This window comes from Triturus cristatus, chromosome 8, assembly GCF_964204655.1.
Source record: "Triturus cristatus chromosome 8, aTriCri1.1, whole genome shotgun sequence".
NCBI lineage: Eukaryota > Metazoa > Chordata > Amphibia > Caudata > Salamandridae > Triturus > Triturus cristatus.
The window spans coordinates 1,279,234,530-1,279,258,844 of NC_140591.1; the positions used below are offsets into that span (position 1 = coordinate 1,279,234,530).

Below are 24,315 nucleotides of genomic sequence, written 5' to 3' on the forward strand. Positions count from 1 at the left end.
TAAGATTTTGCCACAACCACAGCATAATTATGCTGCTTGGTGGAAAGAAGCAATTTTGGGAATTTCTTGTAACTAACATAACACAAAATGTGCTAAATTACACATGATCATGCGAGCATAACAGAAATTTCGCCCAACCCTAATGATGATGTGGATGAAATATTCAGCAGCAAACCTGCTACAAAATGCAAGTGAAGATGAAGTTGAGTGCCTAAATATAAATTTACACTTAATTCAGGCCAGCTAGTAATCAGCTAACCTCCTGAATGTTTGTGAAAATGTTAACTGCAATATTTTAAAAAACAATCCATATTAAACACATATTTGAAAAAATGTTTTTGAATACTCATGCATTTTCTTACCAGTCCCATCTGTTTTGTCTTTGTTCCAAACTCCTGGCTGCGTTCCCATGTACTTCTCCATGCTGTCATCAGCGGGCCTGCATTACTCAACACCCTCATGCCACTATGGAAACCAACAGTCGACCTACGGGGTTATGGCTGGTAAGGAAATTGATCTATAAAACGTCAATAAACCGGGCAGGTTTTTCTTTTCAATTTCAAATGCTTAATTTAGGATGGTATCCAACTAAGTTGAAGATAAAAAGTAACCAGCGTTTTAAACAAATCATTCTCAGGCAGGAAGGGCAATTTCATGAAAATACATCCCATCTGTACCTGATAATAGCAAATACATTTAAATCAGAAAAGGAACTGCCATATCTAACACTCCAATACTGGCTGTAAAATAAGACAGTTATAAGAATGGGAGACGGTGGGGCATGGTCTATTGGAGAAGAGAAATGATGTCCCAAATCTAGCAGTTAAAGTATTTTCTGCGCTTGCTCAAGGGTAATACAGAAGGGACCACACAAATATTTGAAGTTTATTCTGTAATTTCATTAGCAGAAGAGTGCAAAAACAGGCGTGAACATCATCTTGCGTGTTATTGTTTCTTTTAATATGACCTTAGATTCCAATCCTCAACTGACATAAATTGTGTGACTGTAGTCAAATCACTATACTTGCATGTACCTCACACAATGAAATGTGTATGACCAAAACGAACAAGATTCTCAAATAGTTTTAAGGAAAAACATCTTCCACAATGACTGAAAACCAACAGTGTTTCCCACCAACGCAATTTTTTAAATATTTCTTTTAATCTTAACATGTTTTAGGAATCAAGCCAACCACCCAAGAGATGTTGTCAGCAAGTCTCTCCCAAACCAGAATTTTGCAGGCTTGCAGTATGCCGATCCCCAATGTTGTAAATGGTGTTGGAACATTACAAGGTAATTTCTGATAATTGTTCACGGTTTCATATAGCATTGTTTACTCAGAGAGACGTTTATGCAAGGATATCACTGGCAGAGTTGTGTGGATACAAAATCTGGAAGACTATTAATTTAGTTTCCAAACCCAGGCACAATGGCTGAAGGATTATCTAGAAAGTGAGTGTAATAATGTGGTAGGTAATGAGGTTCATGATAATATTCTGTGAAAGCCTACTTTAGCATCTATGAAATGGAAAGCTACAGGTTATGGGCCTCAGTTAGAGTTTGGGGCACAGGGTTCTCCACCACAAATGTGGCAGAGTACCCTGTCCGCCAAGGTGACAGACCACCTACTCTATTTATAGTTTGGTGCACGGTGTAGTTTCTACAGGGCCCTTGCTGGCTCGGCCGTCGAAATCCTTACACCTATGTCCCAATGGACTTGAGGCCATAAGAGTAAGTACTCAAGACCAATCCCCCCATTTAGAGAGGGCAGTTTAATGTACTTTTTTGTTCAGACTGCGAGAGAAAGTCTGGTAGTCCTAACAGAAAAAAAGAAAAATAAATAAAGCAGACGTTTTCTCATAATCACAAATTATCGAAATGTTGCATGATACGCCAGACCTTAGGGCGTCAGGGCTATTAGTATTTTGTTTTACAAAAACAAACTCCCACATCAGGAGCTTTTTATGTAAAGCAAAAACGTTTGCTGAGCATCTGCATGAGATATGGCAGTCAAAGCAAACTTTCAGTTTTCAACACCTTAAGAGGAGCCACCGTTGCAATAGCTCCTGTGAAGGCACTTAGATCTTTGCTACGCAAGCCGAGATCTATAAATATGGACAACCACCAAACTCTAAATGAGACCCTCTGTATGGTTGCCAGGTGATAGCTAAATCGCTGCCTGCTCAATAGTTCAGGTGACAATTTTTGATATTAATTTTGTATATAGCTTTAATTATTCTAGTTGAGAAGCCTTGCTTCTTGACTCCTCTGTCAATGTGCCTGCAACATCTAAGTTCTCTGATCTGTGAAATAATAAGGATTTTATTGTCTGATTAATTACAATATAGACAAACTTAATAAAATATTTTAAAAATATCAATCACAATCAAGCTTTAACCATAACAGACTAGAGAGGATGGCTTCAGGCAACTACCATCTAGAAATAGTGAAATTGACAGATTCATCAAGTCTATAAGAAATGGCTTCTAAAATCATTTTCGAGAGTCAGTGCAAGGTTGCGACAAAGTGCCTGAGTGTTTTCAGTTCATTAAGAAACATTATAATATGATAAAAACTTTTAAGGCACTTGACAAATTCAAATGGTTTTTAGCTTATTCATAAGACTCAGTGATAAAAATTTCTGATTAAACAATACTATCTGTCTAAGAATGATAAAATTATTTGATACATCTAAGATACAACTTAAGTCTATGAGAATTGGTTTCTAAGAAAACATTACCAATCAAATTCAAGAGTCCGTGCAAGGTAGCACTAGAATGCTTAAGTTTTTTCCCATTCAATGTAGGCTTTATAAGATGATAAAAAACCTTTGAAGGTATAAGACAAATTCAGTACGTTTTTAACTGGTTTGTGCGACCTATTGCTAAAAATACCTGAGTCTTCTGATCATTTATCCTGCTACACTGACAACTGGCAATCCAAGGATCCAATATGAGTTTGAGGAGTGGAAAATGAAGCCATGTCAAGCACATTAGGTACCCATAACCCCTCCCTCCAATTCTGGTGCTGGATAGGAGTAATGGGACCAAAGACTAAAAGACTGTATCCAGGAGATAGCGGATAACATCAGAAATGACATCAATTATGTCCCTGGCGTCACCTTAATATTACATTATTGATGACAACACTACGAATTGAGTTTCAGCTCTTTGTTAGGATGTGTGTTGTTATTTAATGATGTGATGTTAAGTCATATTACGTATTGGTCCAAATATTGAGAGGCCATAAGCATTGCTTTTTGGGTGAGAGTTATGATTTAAAGAGCAGTGGTATGAGTTATGGTTTGATCAGCTAATCATATTTGGGTAATGTCAGGTGTTTTTTGTAGTGAAGCATAACTAAACTTTAATTGTGGCTTTTTAAGGGAATGCCAATGTTTCTAACATACATTGATGTCTTATGACCAGAAGAAATCATAACTTACCATTAACAAATTTTTGCCACCACATTGATTTTTATGGTCTACTTCACCTGCTGTGTACAGCCTTGCACACTATCCCCTGTTTAGTCAATCCCTGGTACACTAGGCAAGTGAGCTTGTTCATTCACAATGGGCATATGGGAGCTGCTAAGCCTGCCCCATGGCCCACGTTACCCACTGTGCATGATATTTGGCATGCATAATTGTATTATGAGTTGTTTGTTGCTTTAGCTTTTTCAGGTTTTGCAAAAAGAAAGTATATTGAATTTGTTTTTTAAAAAAACAAATGGATCTACGGGTGAATTCAAGGATCCATGGACCCCCATGGATATGGAAATCCCAAGAGGATCAACCACATCGTCCAACTCAGGAGATACTCCCCAGCCACTTCACACTTCTTCTGTAATTTTATTTGTAGGACACATGCTTTTAATGTCTGGCAAACTCCAATTGCCATTGATGCTACAGTAAAACATTTTGCTTGCCGCCAATCAAATTGTCTGTATTTTCCTCTGAGGAACCCCAAACCATGCATTGGACAAATGGACAAAATGCTGGCTCTTTAATAGGGTTTGTTTATTTATCACATGTATTAACATCAGATGATTTGAAGTTCCAATCCATGAATAATCTGTGAATTAATGAACAAGGTAAACCAAAGTTATTGATTGATTAACTGTTTGAAACCCACCAAATTTTTTTTGTAGTGCTCAGATCTCAAAATCTACTGAAAGGATTTACAGCAAACCAAGCAAAGGCACTCCTCCGAGTAAAAATGTAGTTTCATGCCAAATGTGGTGTAATCCATTTAGCAGTTTTGCTACAGTAGGGGGCAAATTTCCTTTTAGGAGTTAAAATTAAAAAACGCATATTTTGATCTCTCCCATTAGATATGTAAATATAATTAGAACATTAGAATGTTGAGCACTCCATTGCAGACAATGGAGTGCTCAGGGCTTCTAGGGGCTGGTAAAAGCCCGCAGAACAATATTCTAAGTTGTTTTTTATTCACAGCTGCTGCTGTGAACAAAGGCCTCTCGGGGCCTGAGGGGATTTAAATTCCCCTGGGTTTTGAGAGGCCTTTGTTTTTAACAATTAGAACATTCTGCCCTCTGGGACAGAATCTTCCAATAGCCTTAGAACCCCCTAGCAGGCTCTACCGGCCATTAAAGGCCTGCTCCCTTGTTAAAGGCCCTCGCCTTCGGCTGGGGCATTTAAAGCTGGAACGGCCTTTTAAGGGCGTTAGAGCCAACTAGGTCAACTCTAAGGCTATAATATATGTATATATTCACTGAAAAAAACAACAGTTAAAGAGACGTTATAGGTAGGTACAAATTTCAGTGACAGCATAAAGTTTTAATTAAAATCAAACTGAAATTCAGCAGTTATAGTTTTCACTTCTAACTATAACTTGCACCCCGCCATGCACTGCTTATGACCTCACATATTACATCACTTATGACAGCTCGAATTTTATCAGGCCGTGCACAGCGTGGGGTTGGCTGCAGAGCCTGGCCTGCAACCAGGCCATGCGTCCAACCCCCCACGGAAAGCCAAACCCTGTTTGTCAGCCACAGGACATGGTGGGAGTCATCAATTCTTATTTTCTTAATTATTGGGGACGGGGCATACTTCCCACCTCCCCAAGCCTTTAGGGCCCTGGAACCCCACCCCCCAGTGCCATTTTATTTAATTAAGGTAAGGGGGCAGACAGGCCCCAAGTTTTAGTGGCCCGAGGACCCCATACCCCAAAGCTTTCCTTTCTAATAAAGGGGAGGGGGCATGCGTCCCTCAACCCAGAGGCACTATTGGCCCCAGGGACCCCATTCCGCAGAGCCTTTTTTTTTTTTAAAGGAAAGGGCATGCAGCTTCCCTCCTCAAGCTATGATTGGCCTCCTCAAAGGCCCCCGCCCCCTGGGCCAAAACACAAATTATCAGTGGAGGAGGGAGCATGGCCCCCTACTCAAGCTTCTAGAGGCCAGAGGACCACATACCTGCTGCCAAAAACATTTATATTAGGGGAGGGGGTGTGCAGTCCCCCTCCCTGAACCGTAAGAGGCCCTGGGGACCCCATATCACAGGGGAAAAAACATTTAAATTGGGGAGTGTGCAAACCCCCTCCCTGAGCCCAAGTGGGCCCCCGTGACCCCATCCCCAGGGCAAAAGCTAATTATAGGGGAGGGCACACCCCGGGGACCCCATTACCATGTGCCGAAAACATTTAGCTTCAGGGAGGCATGCAGCCCTCTTCCTAGAGCCCATTTGGGCCCCAGGGACCCCATCCCCTGGGGGCCATAAATTAATTATAGGGTAAGGTGGCAGATGGCCCCCCTCCCCGTGCTTTAAGAGGCCTCTGGGACCCAATCCTTCAGGACATTTTCCATTCTAAGTGGCTTGCCCCGGTTGCCACCAGGGGCACCCACTATACATAACATTGAGGGCCGTAGGGGGAGCTTCATGGCTCCTGTAGCTCCAGCCAGCTCCCGTACAGAAGCTGGCATTGCACCCATCAGGAGAGAGCAGCTACTTCAGTCTGCTCCCACTGGCTGGGAGCACATTTCGTTCCCTGCACGTGCTCCTGCAGGCAAGGGAAAACCACTGTGTCCTAAGGGTGTGCTTCCCGGGGCACAGATAAAGAGCTAGACCCAGGGGATGGAGTCTCGGTGGTCCATTTGGGCTGGGAGAGGGGGGTCAAGTACCCCACTCCCCTAAATGTAAAGATTTCAGCCCCAGGGCTGCCACTGGCTCATGGAGGGGGGCCATGTGCCCCATCCCCTTTTAATATATTTTCAGCCCTGGGGGATGGGGTCCTTGTGGCACCTTAAGGCTCAAGGATGAGGACCGTGCTCCCCCTATCCTTTTTCATTTTGTCCCATGGGATGGGGTTTCTGGGCAACATCTATGGCTTGAGGACAGAGGCCTCATACCTCCTTCTGCACGTAATATACATAATGAAATACCAATGAGCGTTAAATTATTTTTAATTCTCGGAAGTCCTACAGGACTCTCGTGGGATTGCAACTTTAAAAAATATATATTTTGGCTCAGCGGGGGTGGGGGAGGGAATCCTACCCTGCCCCCTTTTATACGTTTTTTTAATGACGCACTGGACAGGGGTCTAAGGGGCCTATTTGGATGGTGGGCGGACTTTTGTCCGTCCGCCACCCTAGCGGTGCTGGGACCGGCTGCCAGTGGTGCGGCGGTCCTGCACCGGCCATTAGGATGCCACCATCACCGTGGCGGTGGCATCCTCTATTCCCAGCATTGTGGCGGGCGGTGCTCGCAGCACCGCCCACCACAATGCTGGGAATACACTTTGTGCATTGGCATGCACAGGGTGACAGGCACCGCGCGGTGCCTGCCACTTTGTCCGTAGGTACCCCATAGGTACCCCCCATGTGCCCCCCCACCCCAACGTCCTGGGGGCCCGCAACAGGCCCCCAACTGCAAAATCCGCTTGCCTTTCCGTGGCGGCGTTGGCTGCTTTCCGCTCCCATGGTAATATGGATGGTGGTGTCTAGCAGACACCGCCACCATATTCAACCCTTTTCCGCCCAGTTGACTCGTTGACCGGGCGGAAAAGCGGCAGACGGTCTTCCCGTCTGCCGTGGTACCCCCCGCATCATGATATGGTGGGTGGGAAATGAGAGGTGGGCGGGGGATGATGTCGGGCGGATCGCCACCGCCATGCGTGCGGTGGCGATCCGTCCGACATCGTAATCAGCCCCTAAGTCTCTGAGTCCTAAAATGGCTGCTTGCAACATGCTTCCACATGTGTTAGGTATTCAATCAGAGCTTTGCTCCCATGGGAACACGATCGCAGAAGGGTAAAAAAGCCACCTGGGGCAATTAGAAGGCTCAATATTTTTTTAATTGGGTTTGAGGGGGAAACATCGTTAACATCGCAGTCAGTACACCGCGATACTGTTAGATCGCGGTCGTTACAACGAACGCGATGCAACCACGCGATGCCATTACAACGCAAGTCTTTACATCGACTTGCGCTAGATGGCGTGCTAACATTACAAATAGTGTAGTTTACTATCCCAACACCTTCCCTACTGTTAAGTGGACTGGAGTTGGAATAGTAAATTACGCTTTTCTAATGTTAGCACGCCATCTAGTGCAAGTCGATGTAAAGACTTGCGTTGTAATGGCATAGCGTAGTAACATCGCAGTCGTTGTAACGATTGCGATGTAACTGCACGCGTTGTAATGACTCGCGTTGTTACGTCATACATCCGGTTTGAGGGACTCACGCAAGAGTCCCTCGAACACAGCTATCTAGATAAGCAAATATTTTTGGAGCCTAAAATCTCCAAAACTACTGAAATGATTTGCACCAAATAATAAAAAGCATACTTTCTCGACCAAGATCCAGCTTCCTGTCAAATTTGGTGTCATTCCGTTCAGCAGACTTTGCAGGTGCACTGTTCAAAAAAGTCCATGGAAAATGCACAGGGAGTTTACATTATGGCCACCCCCTTTTTTCTCAGCCCCTGCCTAACAGAGCACCCCGCAACTTTCCATGCACAAACTATACAAAAACTAGCATGCTTTTTGAAAGTATTGTGAAGATTTGTAAAACTGTGCTAACGTTATTAGTATAACAAAAGACATTTCCTAAGAAAACGCTGATATATAGATGTTTTTCAGAGGATTACATAATTCCATATGTATATACATATAGGTTTCAAAAGACTTCAGAAAGTCACTTGAAAATATCACAAAGCAAAGGTATGGGTACAAAAGAAAACCTAAAACCATTGAAATTCCCCAGTTTTAGCTAAATAAACTATCCATAACTCAAGCCCCCATTACGCACTGCTTCTTATAGGACATCACTCATGGCATGTTAAATGGCATCACTGATGACACTGCTGATTACATTTTCCTTAGGAAACGATATGCTGCTAATTTCATTAGTAAGTGTCTCATCTAAATTATGTTTCATTTACCTAACCATAACTGGTTCATTGTAGTGGCTTTCAGGTTTTGTTCTGTGAAACACAGCTTCACTTTACATGTACCTTTTTCAGTGAATGTTTGAGGTTTTAAAAAAACAAACGACATTAAAGTGTTACAATCAAAGGTAGCCAGGCTTTAGTGCATGTGCTTAGCAGCTTCCTTAAGTGCCTCGCATTTTAGGGTTATGAACTTTTTTTTAATGTTCTCAACCTCATGTAGATATTTTATTACAGCATTGATTTTGTCCATTATCTCCTTCCAAAGGCATGTCTTCGATTATTTTTGGTAGCATCTTCAGCATGAGATGGCACATTAGGCATTCATGGCAGCAGATTTACTAACATTTGAGGCAGCACAGCAAGACAACTTGCTGTGCTGCTGTGCGTCAAATGGAGAGTGCAGGAATGCGCCATATCTACTAAGATGTGGCGCACTCCTTCTCTCTAGCTGCGATGACTCTAAACTTAACTTCCGTCAGGAAGGTACTGCCCAAACCCAACCAGGAATTTCAATATACCCAGAATTTGATTTGGAACTCTTTGGACCCTAACACAATGCTGATAAGAGTGAGCGTGTTAGTCTCAGTCCAGGACAGATCTCTAGCCAAACACCTGCTGGCCCTCTGAGCTCGATGCTCCTCCTCTTCCAGCAGCATATACCAAGAGCCTGGGCTTTGTGGTAGACAATGAACTCTCCATGATCCCCCAGATCAAGGCAGTCATGGCACAGTGCTTTGTTCTATTGAAATCCATTAGGTAGGGTGCTCCTCTTCTGTCACCTGAGGCTTCTTTGAATGCAGCTATTGCAGCAGTAATTGTGTCCCACGTGGACTATGCAAACTCCTTGTATTTGGGTCTCCCTGCAACTTCTTTACCCAATTACACAAATCATTCAAAATACAGCTGTGAGGATAATCTGTAAATTGCATACACGTATCTCTCCTGCCTTAATGAAGCTTCACTAGCTCCCCATCAAACAGAGAGCACTTTTTAAAATGTTGTGTATTTACAAATCCATTCATGGCCAGGCTCCAGCCTTTGTAGCAAGCAGAGTAGGGAGATATGTTCCTCCTTGAACTCTCAGATCCTCTCTTACCAACCAGTTGGGGATCCCTCAGTTCAAGCAACAGAAAGCAAGGGTCAGGAGCTACTCTGTCCTGACCCCATTTATGGAACTCTCTCCCTTCCTCGGTCAATCTGCAACCTAACATCTTGAGGTTAAGGAAGCTTTTGATGATATGACTGTTCAAGCAAGCTTTTGGTTGCCGGAGTCCTCTCCCCTCTCCCTCCTGGTTGTCACAGCACCAAGAAATCTTGTGTGTAAGTGTGCTTTATGTGTTTTCCTAACATAACTAAGCCCGGGCGGAGGACTCCACTCCGCCCGCGGAGTGTGCGGAGATTTGCATGCTCCGCATTCCGCGGAGAATGCGGAGAAGGCAGATTTCTGTACACTCCGCAGCGGAGCGGAGGTGGTCAGCCCCCACCTCCACCCCCCCTATTAACCATTAATTCTACATTAATAAAAAGTAAATAAAAAACCACTTACGTGTACTGCGGCATCCTCGGGCTGTCCTCTTCCCGCCGTCTGGGTAATCCTTGAAAAAACTGCGCATGCGGGGGGGGGGGGGGGGGGGCATGCACAGTTTTTCAAGGATTACCCAGACGGCGAGGAAGAGGAGGAGGGCAGCCCAGGGACGCCGCAGTACACGTAAGTGGTTTTTAATTTACTTTTAATTAATGTAGAATTAATGTTTAATAGGGGGGGTGGAGGCAGAGTGGAGCGGAGTTTGTTTGCTACCCCGTGGACCTCTGTGTAGCCCCGCTAAGCCCACTACGCCCATGGTTAAACATAACATGACATGACATCCAATCTAATTGACTTTTATTCAAATGGCTATCATTATTTTTCTTGCTTCTCTACTTATTATCTTAAAGTTTTCGCTAGTTAATGGCTGCTTCCTTTTTAGGTCTCATCTAGAGACAGCTTTCGCCAAACTGACCTTCTCTAAAACATTCATAAATAAAAATAAATATGTATATAGATGAGATAATGGTCAGCTGTCATCATACATTGGTTTGGTAAATTGCCTTACACATTTTACTTCCTCACCTCCCCAGCATACAGCATGGGGCAATGAGTATGCCACTTCAACCACTGAGTGACAGCATTTTCGCCTATGAACATGTGCACAACCGCCTACAAAGTAATTGCAAGAAAGTGGGCTATTAGTTGAGATGGGTGAAAGCCCTATTCAAATAATAAACACAATCCTTGTCAGGGTGAACCACAAAAGTCACTAAATAAACCTCTGCTTAACCTTCTGGTAGCATGGCACAAAAGCAGTCAGGCTCAACTAAGAGGCAATGTGTAAAGTATTTATGGGGCACTCAAACAGTAATTAAGTAAAAACAAAACACAAGAAAAACCCCAAAGCAATTTAGAAAAATAGAGTAAAGTTTAATAACTAAAATGACACCAAAAATAGAAGCAAGAAGCACAAAGTGCCACTTGCAGTTATATAATTATTCTAGACTGGGTTAAAGTCACAAGTTCAGTCCGACTGCGATGGAGCGGGTCGAATATAGGTACTAAGTTAGTCCTGCTGAAGATTTTACCTTCTCAAAATTCAAGTCTGCATGAGGAGCTGGAACCAGAGCTTTGCATTGGCTGGGGCCGCAAGGAGGTCAATGTCGGCACAATGAGCGGTCATTGGCGGGTGTCACAGGTGGTCGCTATTTGGCATGAAGAGCAAGTCGCTCCTGGAACTTTGAATTGGAGACCGAAGCTGTGATTGTTGCTAATGCAAGGTACCTGCTTTCAATCACAAAGAGCCTCAAATTTCTGGGTTTTTACCTGGGGTGCACATATTTGTAGATTTGAAACAGGGGGAGTTCATTCTGATGCAAGCCAAGGGTCTCAGCTGGGCAGTTGCAGGGAGTCCTCTGGATGCCTGTAGTGCCCTGTAGCTCAAACAGAAAGTCAGCCAACTCACCCTTGTAGTCACTTCTAGGAAGCCTGGTTTCAAGGCAAGGAGGTTCAATCTTCCTTCTTTAAAAAGCAGGACAGTCCTTCTGAGTCTTCCAAAAGACCAGGATTGTTCTGATGAGAAGTTCTGAAAATGCCACATTTATACCTCGTGCCAGGCTTTGAGGGGGGTAAATCTCTGTCCTACTCCCCAAACTGGATCTGGTCAATGCTTCCCCTTCCCCTGAGTTTCGCTCCAAACTGCCTAGGGTGACAAAGGCCTGTTATCATGTCCCTTTGTGTGCGCCTCACGCAGGATACTTTGAAGTTCAATCAGGGCAGGGTACAGCTCTTTTCAAGCCATCATGTCAGGAAGGCCCATCTCATCCATACCCAGGCCCATTTCATCCAATGTCTGGAAGAAATATCCAACAAACAACAGGAGAGCCATTCACAGTAATGTGACCCCGGTCTCTGGCAGAAAGGCATAACACATTTGGTTTAAGCAGAAAAGTGTCATTAAAGAGTATCTTAAGTTACAATTCAAATGAGTGGAAGAAGCATTTTTCTATCTGGCTCCAAATAGAAGCTATCATTTATTGAGTGTAATAAAGTAACGCAGTGTTAGTCTATGGGACAGTTAGCCTTGCAACAGTGAAAAATTACTTTAGGAGCTTTTCCCTGCCAGAACATGTAAAACTTAAATACACATGTCCTACTTTTTAATTATCATGCACCCTGCCCTATGAGCCTTCAGGGCCTACCTAAGCCTGGCAAAAGGATTATTTTCCCAGGTCAAAATGGCAGCTTAAAACTGCACTACTAGGGAAAGGCTGAGACATGTTTTACAGTGCTACTTTAGTGGGTGGCTCAATGAGCTGCTACTCTGAAGCAGCCAAGTAAGTGATGTCTTCCTGTGGTAAGGTACACATCTTTTTGTCCGCCACTCCTTAGGCTCTCCTTGCAATCTTCTTTTAGATGATCCATGATTTTTGTTGTAACACTCCACTCTTAGTTTGTGGTGGTTTTGATTTATTTGTCTCTTAGTAAATGTCTTTTACAACTTTGCAAAGGTCATCTGAGCAATTTTTACTTGTTTTAATGTGTTCTCAGACACTTCACAGGTTTACTCGTTGCTTCGTCAAGTGAGTGCCTGCACCTGGAGATGATTACCCCACGTATTTTGATCATTCTAATTTTAAAGCACTGGTCCCATTTTTCAACGTTTTAATTTTTTCACTTCTAGATACTCCTCTGGCATCTTTTGAAACTTTTCTAGTACTGATGATGATCCTTTAAATATGCTGGTTCAAAATGCCATGAACACTTTGGGCAATGAGGACATTAGGTTGATGAACTCTTTTGCCTCATATTCTTCAGAACCCGGGATTTAGTAAGAATACTGGAATTGTCATCACTGATCTGTTGCCTTTTTATGTTGCTCACACTTTCTGTATCGGCTTGGTATTATACACTGTGTGACCACATGAGCAGAGAGCACCTGTTTGAAATTCTATTGTTGAGCTAATTATGTTTCCAACAATTAATTATTGGATCCAGCTCTTTACTATTGATTGTGGAACAATTTGAAATTATTCTTACTCCTCTTGGAACCACTGTTCTTTATGTATGAACATTCTAAAAGTGTCATTTTCAGAATTGTAACTTAGAATCCAACTTTACCATTAAAGAGGATTTCAAAGGGGCATGGCCAAGATGGTAGCCAAGTATGAGCTCCACCATACAACTCTGCACTCCGGGCCCATCAGCCAGCAGTCCCGACCATCATCCACTGCCCGAAATGCAGTGTACCGACCACGCTCACCCCAACAGTCAGTGGCGGACACTTTGGATGGAGAGCGAACACTGACAGCCTCATTTCCGGAAGATTCTGTGTGTGGCTGATGTCACAACCTTTCTGCATGCAATGCCAGTCGCAGTCAAACGTGCCAGAGCCTAGCTCACCTAGACCTTGGGGCTTAGCAGGAGGAGCGAGAGCAGGCCTAGAGGTTGGCACCCTTAGGGAGGTGAACGCACCTCTGACTGCACAACAGAGCTGACCACCGGGGCTGGTGACAGCCCAGCTGGGGCAGCCGCATCACATAAGTCTTTGCCCTGCCTCTGGGAAGACTCCCATGGCAACCCAAAGAGGGAGAGCCCAGCGTAGGGAGGAAATCGCTGCTAGAGCCGCCGGAGTTCATTGCGGCCATTCTGCCACCATGCGGACAGAGGAAGAGGATTGTCTGAGAAGCCCAGGTGGCAGATTAATAGAGGGCATGGAGGAGCCCACCACCATAGTGGTTAGAGACGGAGGCCGCACTGAGGCGGGGGAGGAGATTGCTCCTACCCTGTGCCCATGGGATTGGGTGGCAAAGAGGCCTACCCCCTCCATGCTACCACAGCCTACAGGTCAGTCAACCCACGGGTCACATTCAGTGCGCAGCCTAAACAGAACCTTGGAAGGTGGGCACAGCAGCTACATGCCAACACCTGCCAGCCTGTTTAAGGAGGCCCCCTAATCCAACCATGGATCAACTCAGAGAGACTTATAATAACGGCCACACAAGCTGTTTGCTCTCAAATCTCCACCCACACCTGAACCCACGAGGGGACACATGGCAGCTCACAGAGGAAAAAAGGACTCCACACTATGAGACATACTCTCCAAGGCCACCATCAAAAAGGCCAGTCTTCAACAAGCCACAGTCGACAGGCACTGAAATTGACTGCCCTGAAGCACCCCTTACAAGCTCCTTCATGGATCGTGTCCCGTTTGTGCTGCAATATGAATTCACTACCCTGAAGAAGGAGGTAGCAGCTGAATTTAAAGAAATCAAGTTTGAGGTGGCAGACATCGAGCAAACAGTGGCAGCATTGGAAGATGTTGCTGATGCCAGGAAAGTGGAATTGAACTATCACTGGTGCACCCTCCTTGACCTACAATAAAAAACATTGACCTTACCACACAGCTGGTGAATTTGGCAAACAGGTCATGCCACTCCAACATCAGTATTAAAAGAGTCCCTCTAAATGCAACGAACGGGGACCTAGAAGGCTATGTTATCCACCTTTTCAAGTAAATCCTCCTGACCCTTGTGGAAGCGGACATTGTTCTTGACTGCGCACATAATGTGGGCCGCCCTGTCACTTCTCCTGCATGCCTCAGGATATAATGACCTGCCTCCACTACTATCACCAGAAAAAGGCCCCCTCATGGTGGCTGCCAGCAACCAAGGTCCTATACTTTTTGAGGGTGTCAAAGTGGAGGTCTTCCAGGATCTCTCCCCCATTACACTTCAAAGACTTAACTCCTTCCGAGAAGTCACCACCTTCCTGCAGGACAAGGGAGTCATGTACAGATAGGGACAACCCTTCAGACTTATCTTCGTGTGGGGGAAAGAAACACATATCACCCGCACGCTGGTGGAGACTCACTCCATATTGGGTCTGAACCCCACATGCAACAGGACAGACCTGTCCCCAATTCCTCAACATATTCCCCACATGGGGGAGGACGGGCACAGCTGGAAAATGGATGGGGAAATAGCAGCAGTTTTTGAACGATGTTATGCCACCCTATGAGGAGGCAGATCCGAAGCTAATTTAACCATGTTTAAGGGAGTGAGTACAAGTACTACAGCACTGGATAGTAGTGGTAAAGTTCACAGAGTTCTAAGGCCAACAAAAACAAATTCAGAAAAATAGGAGGGGTGACGTCTAAGAGTTTTGGAGAAGATCACCCTAAAGCTGAAAGGGGTAACAGATCTGATACACTGGGTGCTCTTCTAAGCTTGCGGGTGGGTAATTATTAATATTTTCTGTTTGAGACTGGTAGGCTTTCCCTGGCAGTCCCAAACAGTAAAAAATGTTTCTCAGAATGTCCACTGTCAATAGGGTGGATGGCGTAAGGCACTTTGACCAACAGCCTTGAATAAAGCAGGGGAACTGTAGCATAGCAGACACATTTTTGGCAGAGTGCCCTGACCTGAAACTGTAAATAAAATTGTATATCTTCTGGCCTGTTTCTCCGGCAAAAAGAAAAAGAAACATTAAGTTACTCTACCATGGAGGCTTTGTTACATTAACACCCCTAAGGTTCAGAGAGACTCAAATCTGTCTTGCAAACTTAGTGACCTTTTCTAGGAAACATATTCAAGCCTTCTCAAGAGTACTCATTTTCCAACATGAGGTCCAGTAAAATATATGAGAATGTGTGGAACTCTTTACAAATAGTTAATACCAAATATGCAAATGGAATATGACACTTTACAACGCACGTGTTACAACACGCGTCATTACAACACATTTTTTACATCGCAAAATCCATCACAACGTATGTCGTTACAACGCATGTTATTACAACGCATAATCCATTACAACACAATTACTATTCTAACTCCGCTGGGGCGTTACTTTGGGGAATGCGTTGTAATGGATTATGCGATGTAATGACATGCGTTGTAATGGATTTCGCGTTGTAAAACATTTGTTGTAATGACACGCGTTGTAAAGCATGCGTTGTAAACGATGTTTCCCATGCAAATGTGTTTGAAGTCAATCACTGCATAATTTGAACTGCTTAGCAATACTATTGAAAATATTGATGGATTCCTGTGCTCTCATCCAATTCATCTTGTTTTCTGCTAGGATGCGATGAAACCCAAGTCATGGGAAATAGAGTTCAATTAAAGAAAAGCAGTTTAAGTTAAAAAAAAAGTAATAAAATAAAGACATTTAAGCAAATTTTTCATTTATCTATCAAACAACTTGTAGTTGATTATTGGTCGATTTTATAGTATTTTAGGTTGAAAGTGTTATTTAAATATCCTTGTTTTACACATATAGGTAGCCTCACCTCTTGCCTCATGAGTGCCAGCCCCTGTACATTAGGTCATGGCTTTGCTTCCATGCATCAGTCTATCCTAGGAGAAGACCCCTCACTCACCGATTTCAAGCAGGAATTTCGCAGGAAGAACAAGTCCATCGAAGAGCCAATAGACATGGATTCTCCTGAAATTCGGGAACTCGAAAAATTTGCAAATGAGTTTAAAGTGAGGAGAATCAAGCTGGGTATGTATTTGTCTTCTGTTTTCTCTTTTTACTTTAAAAGTTACTTGTTGAGTTTCTCTTTTTAGCAACAAAAGATGTTTGTTAATATGTTTAATTATAAATCTGTCTGCAATCAATGCTTCTCTATATAGTATGTCAAAGTGTTTCTCGTGAATTAGTTTGTCTTTAAAGACAACAGAAAAAAATACAGGAAATAATATATTTATTCATAAAAAATGTTTAAAAAAATGCAAGAATGAATCAAACCATGTGACCCATTGAAAGGAGCCATTCAGTGCAGAGAACAAATACTGTTCTCTTTGCACAGTCCTGCATCTGTAACAACCATCAATCATTGCCACTTTACAATGTTTGTTTGCTTGACGATATCTGTAGGAAAGAAGGATCTGCTTTTATGTTTACCCCCACTTTTTGCCTGGTGCCAAGCTGTTAGAGAATAGCCTGACTGGAATCCTGCTAATTAGGACCCCAGTCTATCTGCTTTCTCCTTTAAATTGTTGTGGTTAGTACTTAGGTACATCCCAGATTGGATACTGGGGTACCCTTATCAGTCCCTAGTATATGGTACTAAAGTACCCAGGGCATAGGTACCCTAGAGGTCCCCCATGGGCTGAAGCATTCATTATGTCACCCATGGGAGACAATTCAAAATGCAACTACAGGCCTGCCATTGCAGCCTGTGTAGCTGGTACTAGCACCACTTACGAAAGATATAGGTTTCCTATAAGTCACGCCTATAGCAGGCCTTATCAATCCTGAAGGCAGGGTGCTTGGTTCTAAGTGTGAGGGTGCCCCTGCATGATCAGGACACCCCTACAGCCTACGAGGTCCATTCTCCCAGGTTGTAAGTGAAGCAGCCATATACCATATAGAGGAGCACCGCGTAATTACGCGATGGCCATCTCAAAATTGGCTGAAACAAATCCTATCAAACGGTGTGGAAGGTATGATTCCAAGCAATGTAATAGCCCTCCCTTATGCTCTCAGTGTTCCCGGTGCCAACCATCTAGACCCAGACAGCACAAAATGGTTGCTGCCAACCAGAGACACAATTCTGCCCTCCTGCTGCTGAGCCAAGCTCTAGCAGGGGAAGGCAGAACAATAGGCATCCTGTCACAGGGAGGTGTGACCACCTCCTAGACAGGATTAGTGTACTGGGACTGGGTAGGTGTGCTTGTCAGCGCCACTTAGTCTGCACAAGGGGCACATTTGGTGTCCCCGTGCATAGTCCAGTTCAAACCAGCTCTGGGACCCGTTGGCTCCCGCTCTGGCTTAACACTGGATAAAGGACATGGGAGTAACCTCCCCCCTGTCCAGAATCTCCCCTGGGAGGGTCCTTTGAATTGTCCCAACCCTTTCCTTAGTGTACTTAAAGGCATACCTGAGGGTGGGTCTCTATATTCGTCGTGGGACAAGATTCAATTCAGACACCATTTCTACTTCTACCGTCTGGGCACTCAGGACTTTGCTGGACTTCGTTTGCGCTGGACTTCGTCCATCTTTTAGTCAGCTGCATCATCTGTGCCTGTGCACCACACAGGAACCTTCCAAGGCCTGTGGGCATCAAAGTCACCTGAAGGAAAGGCAAGGCAAAGGCTTGTTGAATTCCTTCCACTAAGATCTTTGGGCTCCAAGCAGTCCCAACCTCAAGCATCTCCAGTGACCAAAGTCTTTGTCCACATCACATCATTTGCACCATGGCCTGCATCATTTGGTGAGACGCTCGAGATCCTCTTGCCACACCAGTGCCTCTGGCCTGTGGGTCCTGTTGAGGGTCATTTTTGCTTATTTTGGGCTCCTCTGACTGCTCAGTGCCTGCCCTGGCTCCCCTGCTTGTGGTGAGTCCCCTAGACCTTGCTAGTCTCAACATTGCACCTTCTTTGACTTTTGCATTGGTTGCATTTGCCAAGGCTTGTTGGTGCTGCCGCCGGACACCGACCCCTCAGCACTCGACATTCGACCTGGGACAGCTCGTGCATGGCTCATTGTCTTCCTCAGCATCGCCTGGCCCTCACAGCTGCAGAGTCAAGTCAACTCCTGCAACTGCCGATATTGGTGGACATTCGTCTTCCTGATCTCCTGGTCACTCCTGAATGACATAGACTCTGTTCCCTCTGCTTGCAGATACCTCTCAACTAGAATCCACCTTCAGATGCCACCGGACACTTTCTCCTTCGTCGGCAGCAGTACTTTCCTGAAGTCCTCCTTTCGGTTCAACTGCGGTTTCTGACACCACTTCACACCTATGCACCCAGCTTCTCTGGTGTAGGTAACGTGGGTACAAGGGTATCCACGGGTGGGGTGGCTCTCCAATATTCTGTCTTCCACGGGGTTTCTTCAGGGTCCACTGGGAAGGGTCCTTAATCTTTAAAATTCCAACTGCGACTTACACGTTGATTTGTACGGAGCATGCGGTCGTGTTCCCACACTGAACACACTCTCCGTGGGCTTCCTAGTCACTCACCTTGGGTGGTTCCTTGGGTTCCCAGCACTTCTAAATCCTCCCGACATTGTCTTGACCCGAATCGTGGTTCTTATACCACTTTCTTATTATATGCCCCCCCCCCCCGGGTCCACTGTGTATTTCATGCTATTTACCTGATTTCTATGAAAAGTATTGTGAGCATTGTGCATTTCTCCAGGTAAGAGATATTTGTATGAGTGAACAGTCAAAATATCGACTTTTTAATACCGAAGTACATTAATATCGAGTTTTAAATATCGTAGGGACAGAATATCGACATCAAGGATATCGACTACCAGAATATCAAATTGAAGGTAAGAAATATCAATTTAGCAAATATCGAAGTTAGCAATATCGATAGTAAAATTATCGATGTTAATAATATCGATATTTATATTAGTGTTATGTATTTTAGCATGTATTTTATATGTATGTGTTCTATATTTTTTGTTAAGAATTGTACTGTTTTTTAAAATATATGTATACATTTTTTAGAAATTAGGATTTTTTTTTTAAAGTAAATTATGCGTATTAGCGGGTTGTGGGTTTATAGGGGAATAGGGTGGGAAGTAATTTAATTATAGTAAATTAAATAATAATTTTTAGGAATTAATAATTATTTTTAATTCATTTTGTGTTTCAGTTCTGTAGGTTGTTGGTTGTGGGTTTATAGGGGAATAGGGTGGGAAGTAATTTATTTTTAATTAAGTAATTATTAATTTGTAATTATTGGTATTAATAATTAATTTTTTGTTAATTATTAATTGGTAATTGATTTTTATTAATTGTTAATTATATTAATTGTATTAATTTATTATTGGAGGGGGTTGTGGGTTTATAGGGGAATAGGGTGGGAAGTAATTTAATTGTAATTAATTAATTATTAAAACAATTGGTATTGATATTTTTTTGTTAATTAATTATTAATTGGTTATTATTTATTATTAAATAAGATTTATTGGTATTGATAATTAATTTATTGTTAATTAATTATTAATTGCTAATTCATTTTTTTATTAATTGATTAATTGAAAATTAAATTAATTGTGTGAAATTTTATGTGGAGTGTGTTGTGTGTTTATTGGGGAATAGGGTGGGAAGTATTTAATATTATTAAAATAATTATTCATTTTGATTTATTTATAGTTTTTATTTTATCTATTGTTAAGGTATTAATAAATCATTATTTAATTACAATAATTATTTGATTTATAAGTATGTTATTTTTAACACCTATGCTATCCAACGCTTTCCATACTTTTGCACTCTCTGGAGTGATAATAGTAATTTTTACCCCTAGGCTATTCAACGCTTTCCCTACTGTTGCACTCTGTGGAGAGGGAATAGTAATTTTTACCCCTACACTATCCAACGCTTTTCCTACTGTTGCACTCTCTGGAGTGGGAATAGTAATTTTTACCCCTGCGCTATCCAACACTTTCCCTACTGTTGCACTCTCTGGAGTGGTAATAGTAATTTTTACTCCTACGCTATCCAACGCTTTCCCTACTGTTGCACTCCCTGGAGTGTAAATAGTAATTTTTACCCCTACACTATCCAACGCTTTCCCTACTGTTGCACTCACTGGAGTGGGAATAGTAAATTTTACCCCTACGCTATCCAATTCTTTCCCTACTGTTGCACTCTCTGGAGTGGGATAGTAATGTTTACTCCTACGCTATCCAACACTTTCCTTACTGTTGCACTCTCTGGAGTGGGAATAGTAAATTTTACCCCTACGCTATCCAATGCTTTCCTTACTGTTGCCCTCACTGGAGTGGGAATAGTAAATTTTACCGCTACGCTATCCAACGCTTTCCCTACTGTTGCACTCACTGGAGTGGGAATAGTAATTGTTACCCCTACTTTATCCAACACTTTCCCTACTGTTGCACTATGTGGAGTTAGTATATATATTAATTTATATGTATATGTTTAATTTATTTTAACATTCTATGTATTAGTTATTATTTTTAAACATGTTTTTATATTTTTAACAGTTTATTTTCATTATATGTATTATTTATTCAATTTTACATTATTAAAACATTTTTAAAAAACGATATTTTTAACATCGATATTTTTGAAAACGATATATTTTTTCTTGATATTTTTGTACTTACCATTATGTAGATCGGGCTTTGATATTTTTGACATCGATATTTTTGTGTCGATATTTTTGTAGGTCGATTTTTGTCCGTTGAGATTCTGTCAGACATTCATTTGTATGTGTTAGAGAGTATTATATATTAAATAGCTATTTTTATAAATACCTTGTATTGTTGTTTTTCACTTAATCTATACATATAACATTGCATTCTGGTAAATCAAGCTGCTTTACACTCCTTCTGGACTAAACCTGAAGGCTGCTCGCCACAGCTACCACTTAGAGAGCTTTCTTAGGTTGTCTAAGACCTCTTAAATCACCATAAGGGTTGTCTGGACTGGTGCAGGGTGCCCACTTACATAAGTGGACATTAATATCCAGGCCAAGTTTCACAATATCAGTTACATTTCTGAGATCTTTTGTGACATCATTCGTTGGAAAGCCCCTTTAAGAGCATGTTTTGACTCTTGCACATAGCACATCTGTCTTCTGTCTATCCAAACTTCTCCCAGTGTGGCATGTCCAGAGACCCTGTACCCAAGGTGAAAAAGGTCTCAGAAAAGTGTATTTCAGTATTTTATAGCTGTATTAGAGGTTCCTCAAATGTCGCTGTTCAGCTACGAAGAACCGGTGATCTTATGATTAGAAAATGATATCTAAATGTAAAGCTCTAGAAGGCGCAGTTTATTCTCTAGGTGCTCCCACATCTTCAAATGGAAAAAGAACAAGGGGAGTGATGCATTCCCTGAACCTTTCTAAACAATATTAGGGGATTGGTCAACGAGCCACAGAAAAAAAAGAAAAAAATACTTCTTTCAGATCCCACTTTGTTTACTGGTGCAAAAAAAAGTGGGCATGGAAGAAAATTGGTATCTGACTGATGTGATCCAGCAATAACAATGAGACAGCGCACATTCAGGCTAGCAAACCTCGCCCAGATCTAGCTTGGGATAAAGATTGCCAGTTGCAGGAATCTAGCAGGAAATACACCTACATTCAGACTTTTGCACTAACCACAATCTGCCTAACAGAGCTGCAAGAGTAGTAGAAATAGAAGGAAGGATTTTAATTAAACATAACTAGTCTAGCCCTGAAATACTCTTCACACGCTAATATACTAAAACACATAAAACACACAAAGAAACATTCCCTCAGCCATTCACACACACAAACATTAAACACGCAATTGTAGACACAAATGAGACAAATTAATAAGGGTTTTAGATGCAACTCCAAAAACCTGATAAGTACCTCTGAGGAACTATTGCACAAATCCTGAGGATGCCTTTGCCCCATGCTAATGGAGTAAGGGGTTGTTTTCTGTGTAGGAGTTGTGAATGCATAAGGTGCCCTGTGCTTTTCGGTTGCCGTATGGAAAATACAACCCTTACAACCAAGAAAATATGAATTGTTAGAAAAAATGACAAAACTTCAGGACTTCAATATTTGTTTATTCATTCTTCACTTCACTCGTACCTGTAAAAACCTACGAATGCCCAGGCTATGTCTGCAATAATTCATCGGGGGCCACTTTGGCTCTTTAATTTATTAAAATGCGAGTGGAGATAGGAGACACATACAAGAAGTAAATAGGCTCCATGCCTAAAATTCTAATAAGTGAATGTTTTATTGCACCACCAGGAAATCTAGCAGCAGCAGGTGGAAGTGTGCAAAGTTGACATTTCCAAGGACTGATAGCTCTAAGTATTTTTTTGCATAAGCATTACAGAAGTATTTCGTTTGCTGTGCAAGTTATAAGCTTACATGACAGGTATGTGAGTTATAGATTGCAGAGCTAACCAGAATATTAGAGTGTCAGTGCTTTCTTTGGTTTTAATTCTTAACTATAATTTCTCTGGTGTTTTTATCCCTATGTTAAGGTGTTATAGCCAAAGCTAACCATACCTTTACGTTAACCGTGGTTTTTCAGTGCATTTTTGTGGCTTTTTGATCATATATGACATACAACTTCAATGAAGTATATCTACTCTGCTGTTTGTGACCACAAGTCTGTACACAAGGGAGGTTGGCTGCAGGAACTGTGTGGTGTTCTGTACTTGTGTAATGATGCTATGTTCTGGAATGTGTGGATGGTTAATACGATGGAATTACAGGCCAAGGGGTATTGTTACTCAGTTGACTGTTGGATGAGGCTGTGGCTGGGGTCTCTGATACTTGTAACTTAATAAGGAAGCTTACTAAAACGTATTTGAAGATGTGTGAGCTTTCTTCTTAGAACTTAATATTGGTGACAGGCGTCGGGCTGCCTACAGGGCTACATACTGAAGGACTTGAAAATTTACATAGTGAGACCCCAACAAAACGCTACAATCTACAAATCACTCAGGCAAGTGGTGCACACAGTTTTAGGACTCAAGTAGGTATTCCTACTGTTCAGGCGTTTTTTATTCACCATTTTTGGCCAATTTCACCTGTGCAGCCTCTCGTGCTATACAACGGTTGTGTGGTGGCTCGGAGCATCAGGAAAGCTTAAGAGCGCACCATGTGACGATGCTGAGAGGAGTGAGCGTACTGGAATCATCAAGCAACAGTGGTAAACAAAGCGCACCTCTGTTTGAATGCTTGTGTGTTGCTGAGCAACGCTGTCAGCAAAAGGAAGCGATTGGACGCGGCAAGGAGGGGGCCCCATGTGGAACGCCTCAGTGTTGTTAGATGATGAAACGCGGCAACGAAGAGGCCCTGTGTAGAATGCCTCAACGTTGCTACCCAATGAAACATCAACACCAGGAAAGGATCAGCATGGCTAGGCAACATCACATTGGCATCAACAAGTGATCAGATGTGCCGGGGTTGCTCTATAGTGTCATTGAGTGCACAAGGAGCAGTTCGCGCTTCCTCAGCGGTATTTCAGCGTCGCATGAAAGCCTCCTTTCCAGCATTGCAACTAAGTATTGGTGATTTGTGGCTATTGCACCGGGCACAAGTAGAGTGAAGATTTTGGGATGCAGCCTTCTCTCTTGAACTACATTGGTTAAGCAGTAAATACTGGTGGTATAGAACCATGGATTTTGTATCAAAGCTCTTTTGTGTGTGAGCAGCTGAATTTGTTTTTGTTTTGTGCTAAGTGAAGGGAAAGACTGTAATGTGTTCACACTGACACTATGGGGTTGATTCGGATCCGGGTCGGACAGCTCTCCGAGACCTGTTCGTAGCCTTACCGTGCGGCCGACAGTTACCCGTAGCCGGTCCGTCCTGTAGATGAAGTACGTTGCGCATAACTGCCAAAAACACGACCGACACGTAGGCTGTGATTCAAGCTCCATTCTCTGTCCGAGCCG

The 24,315-nt window shown here is 42.7% G+C and overlaps 1 protein-coding gene across 11 annotated transcripts in view; it reads left to right on the forward strand.

Moving 5' to 3' along the window:
• POU1F1 (POU class 1 homeobox 1) overlaps nucleotides 1–24,315 on the forward strand; it is a 126,736-nt gene that overhangs the window by 59,324 nt on the left and 43,097 nt on the right. For 8 of the 11 annotated variants that reach the window (XM_085623012.1, XM_085623005.1, XM_085623008.1 and 5 more), the window contains 4 exons: nucleotides 435–503; nucleotides 1,181–1,294; nucleotides 16,221–16,445; nucleotides 19,173–19,223. In XM_085623012.1, the coding sequence (XP_085479138.1) occupies nucleotides 497–503; nucleotides 1,181–1,294; nucleotides 16,221–16,445; nucleotides 19,173–19,223 (397 nt within the window). In that variant the 5' untranslated portion in view covers nucleotides 435–496. Of the gene's footprint in view, nucleotides 1–365; nucleotides 504–1,180; nucleotides 1,295–16,220; nucleotides 16,446–19,172; nucleotides 19,224–24,315 lie in introns of all 11 variants that reach the window. The other 3 variants (XM_085623009.1, XM_085623010.1, XM_085623011.1) reach the window with 2 other exon arrangements.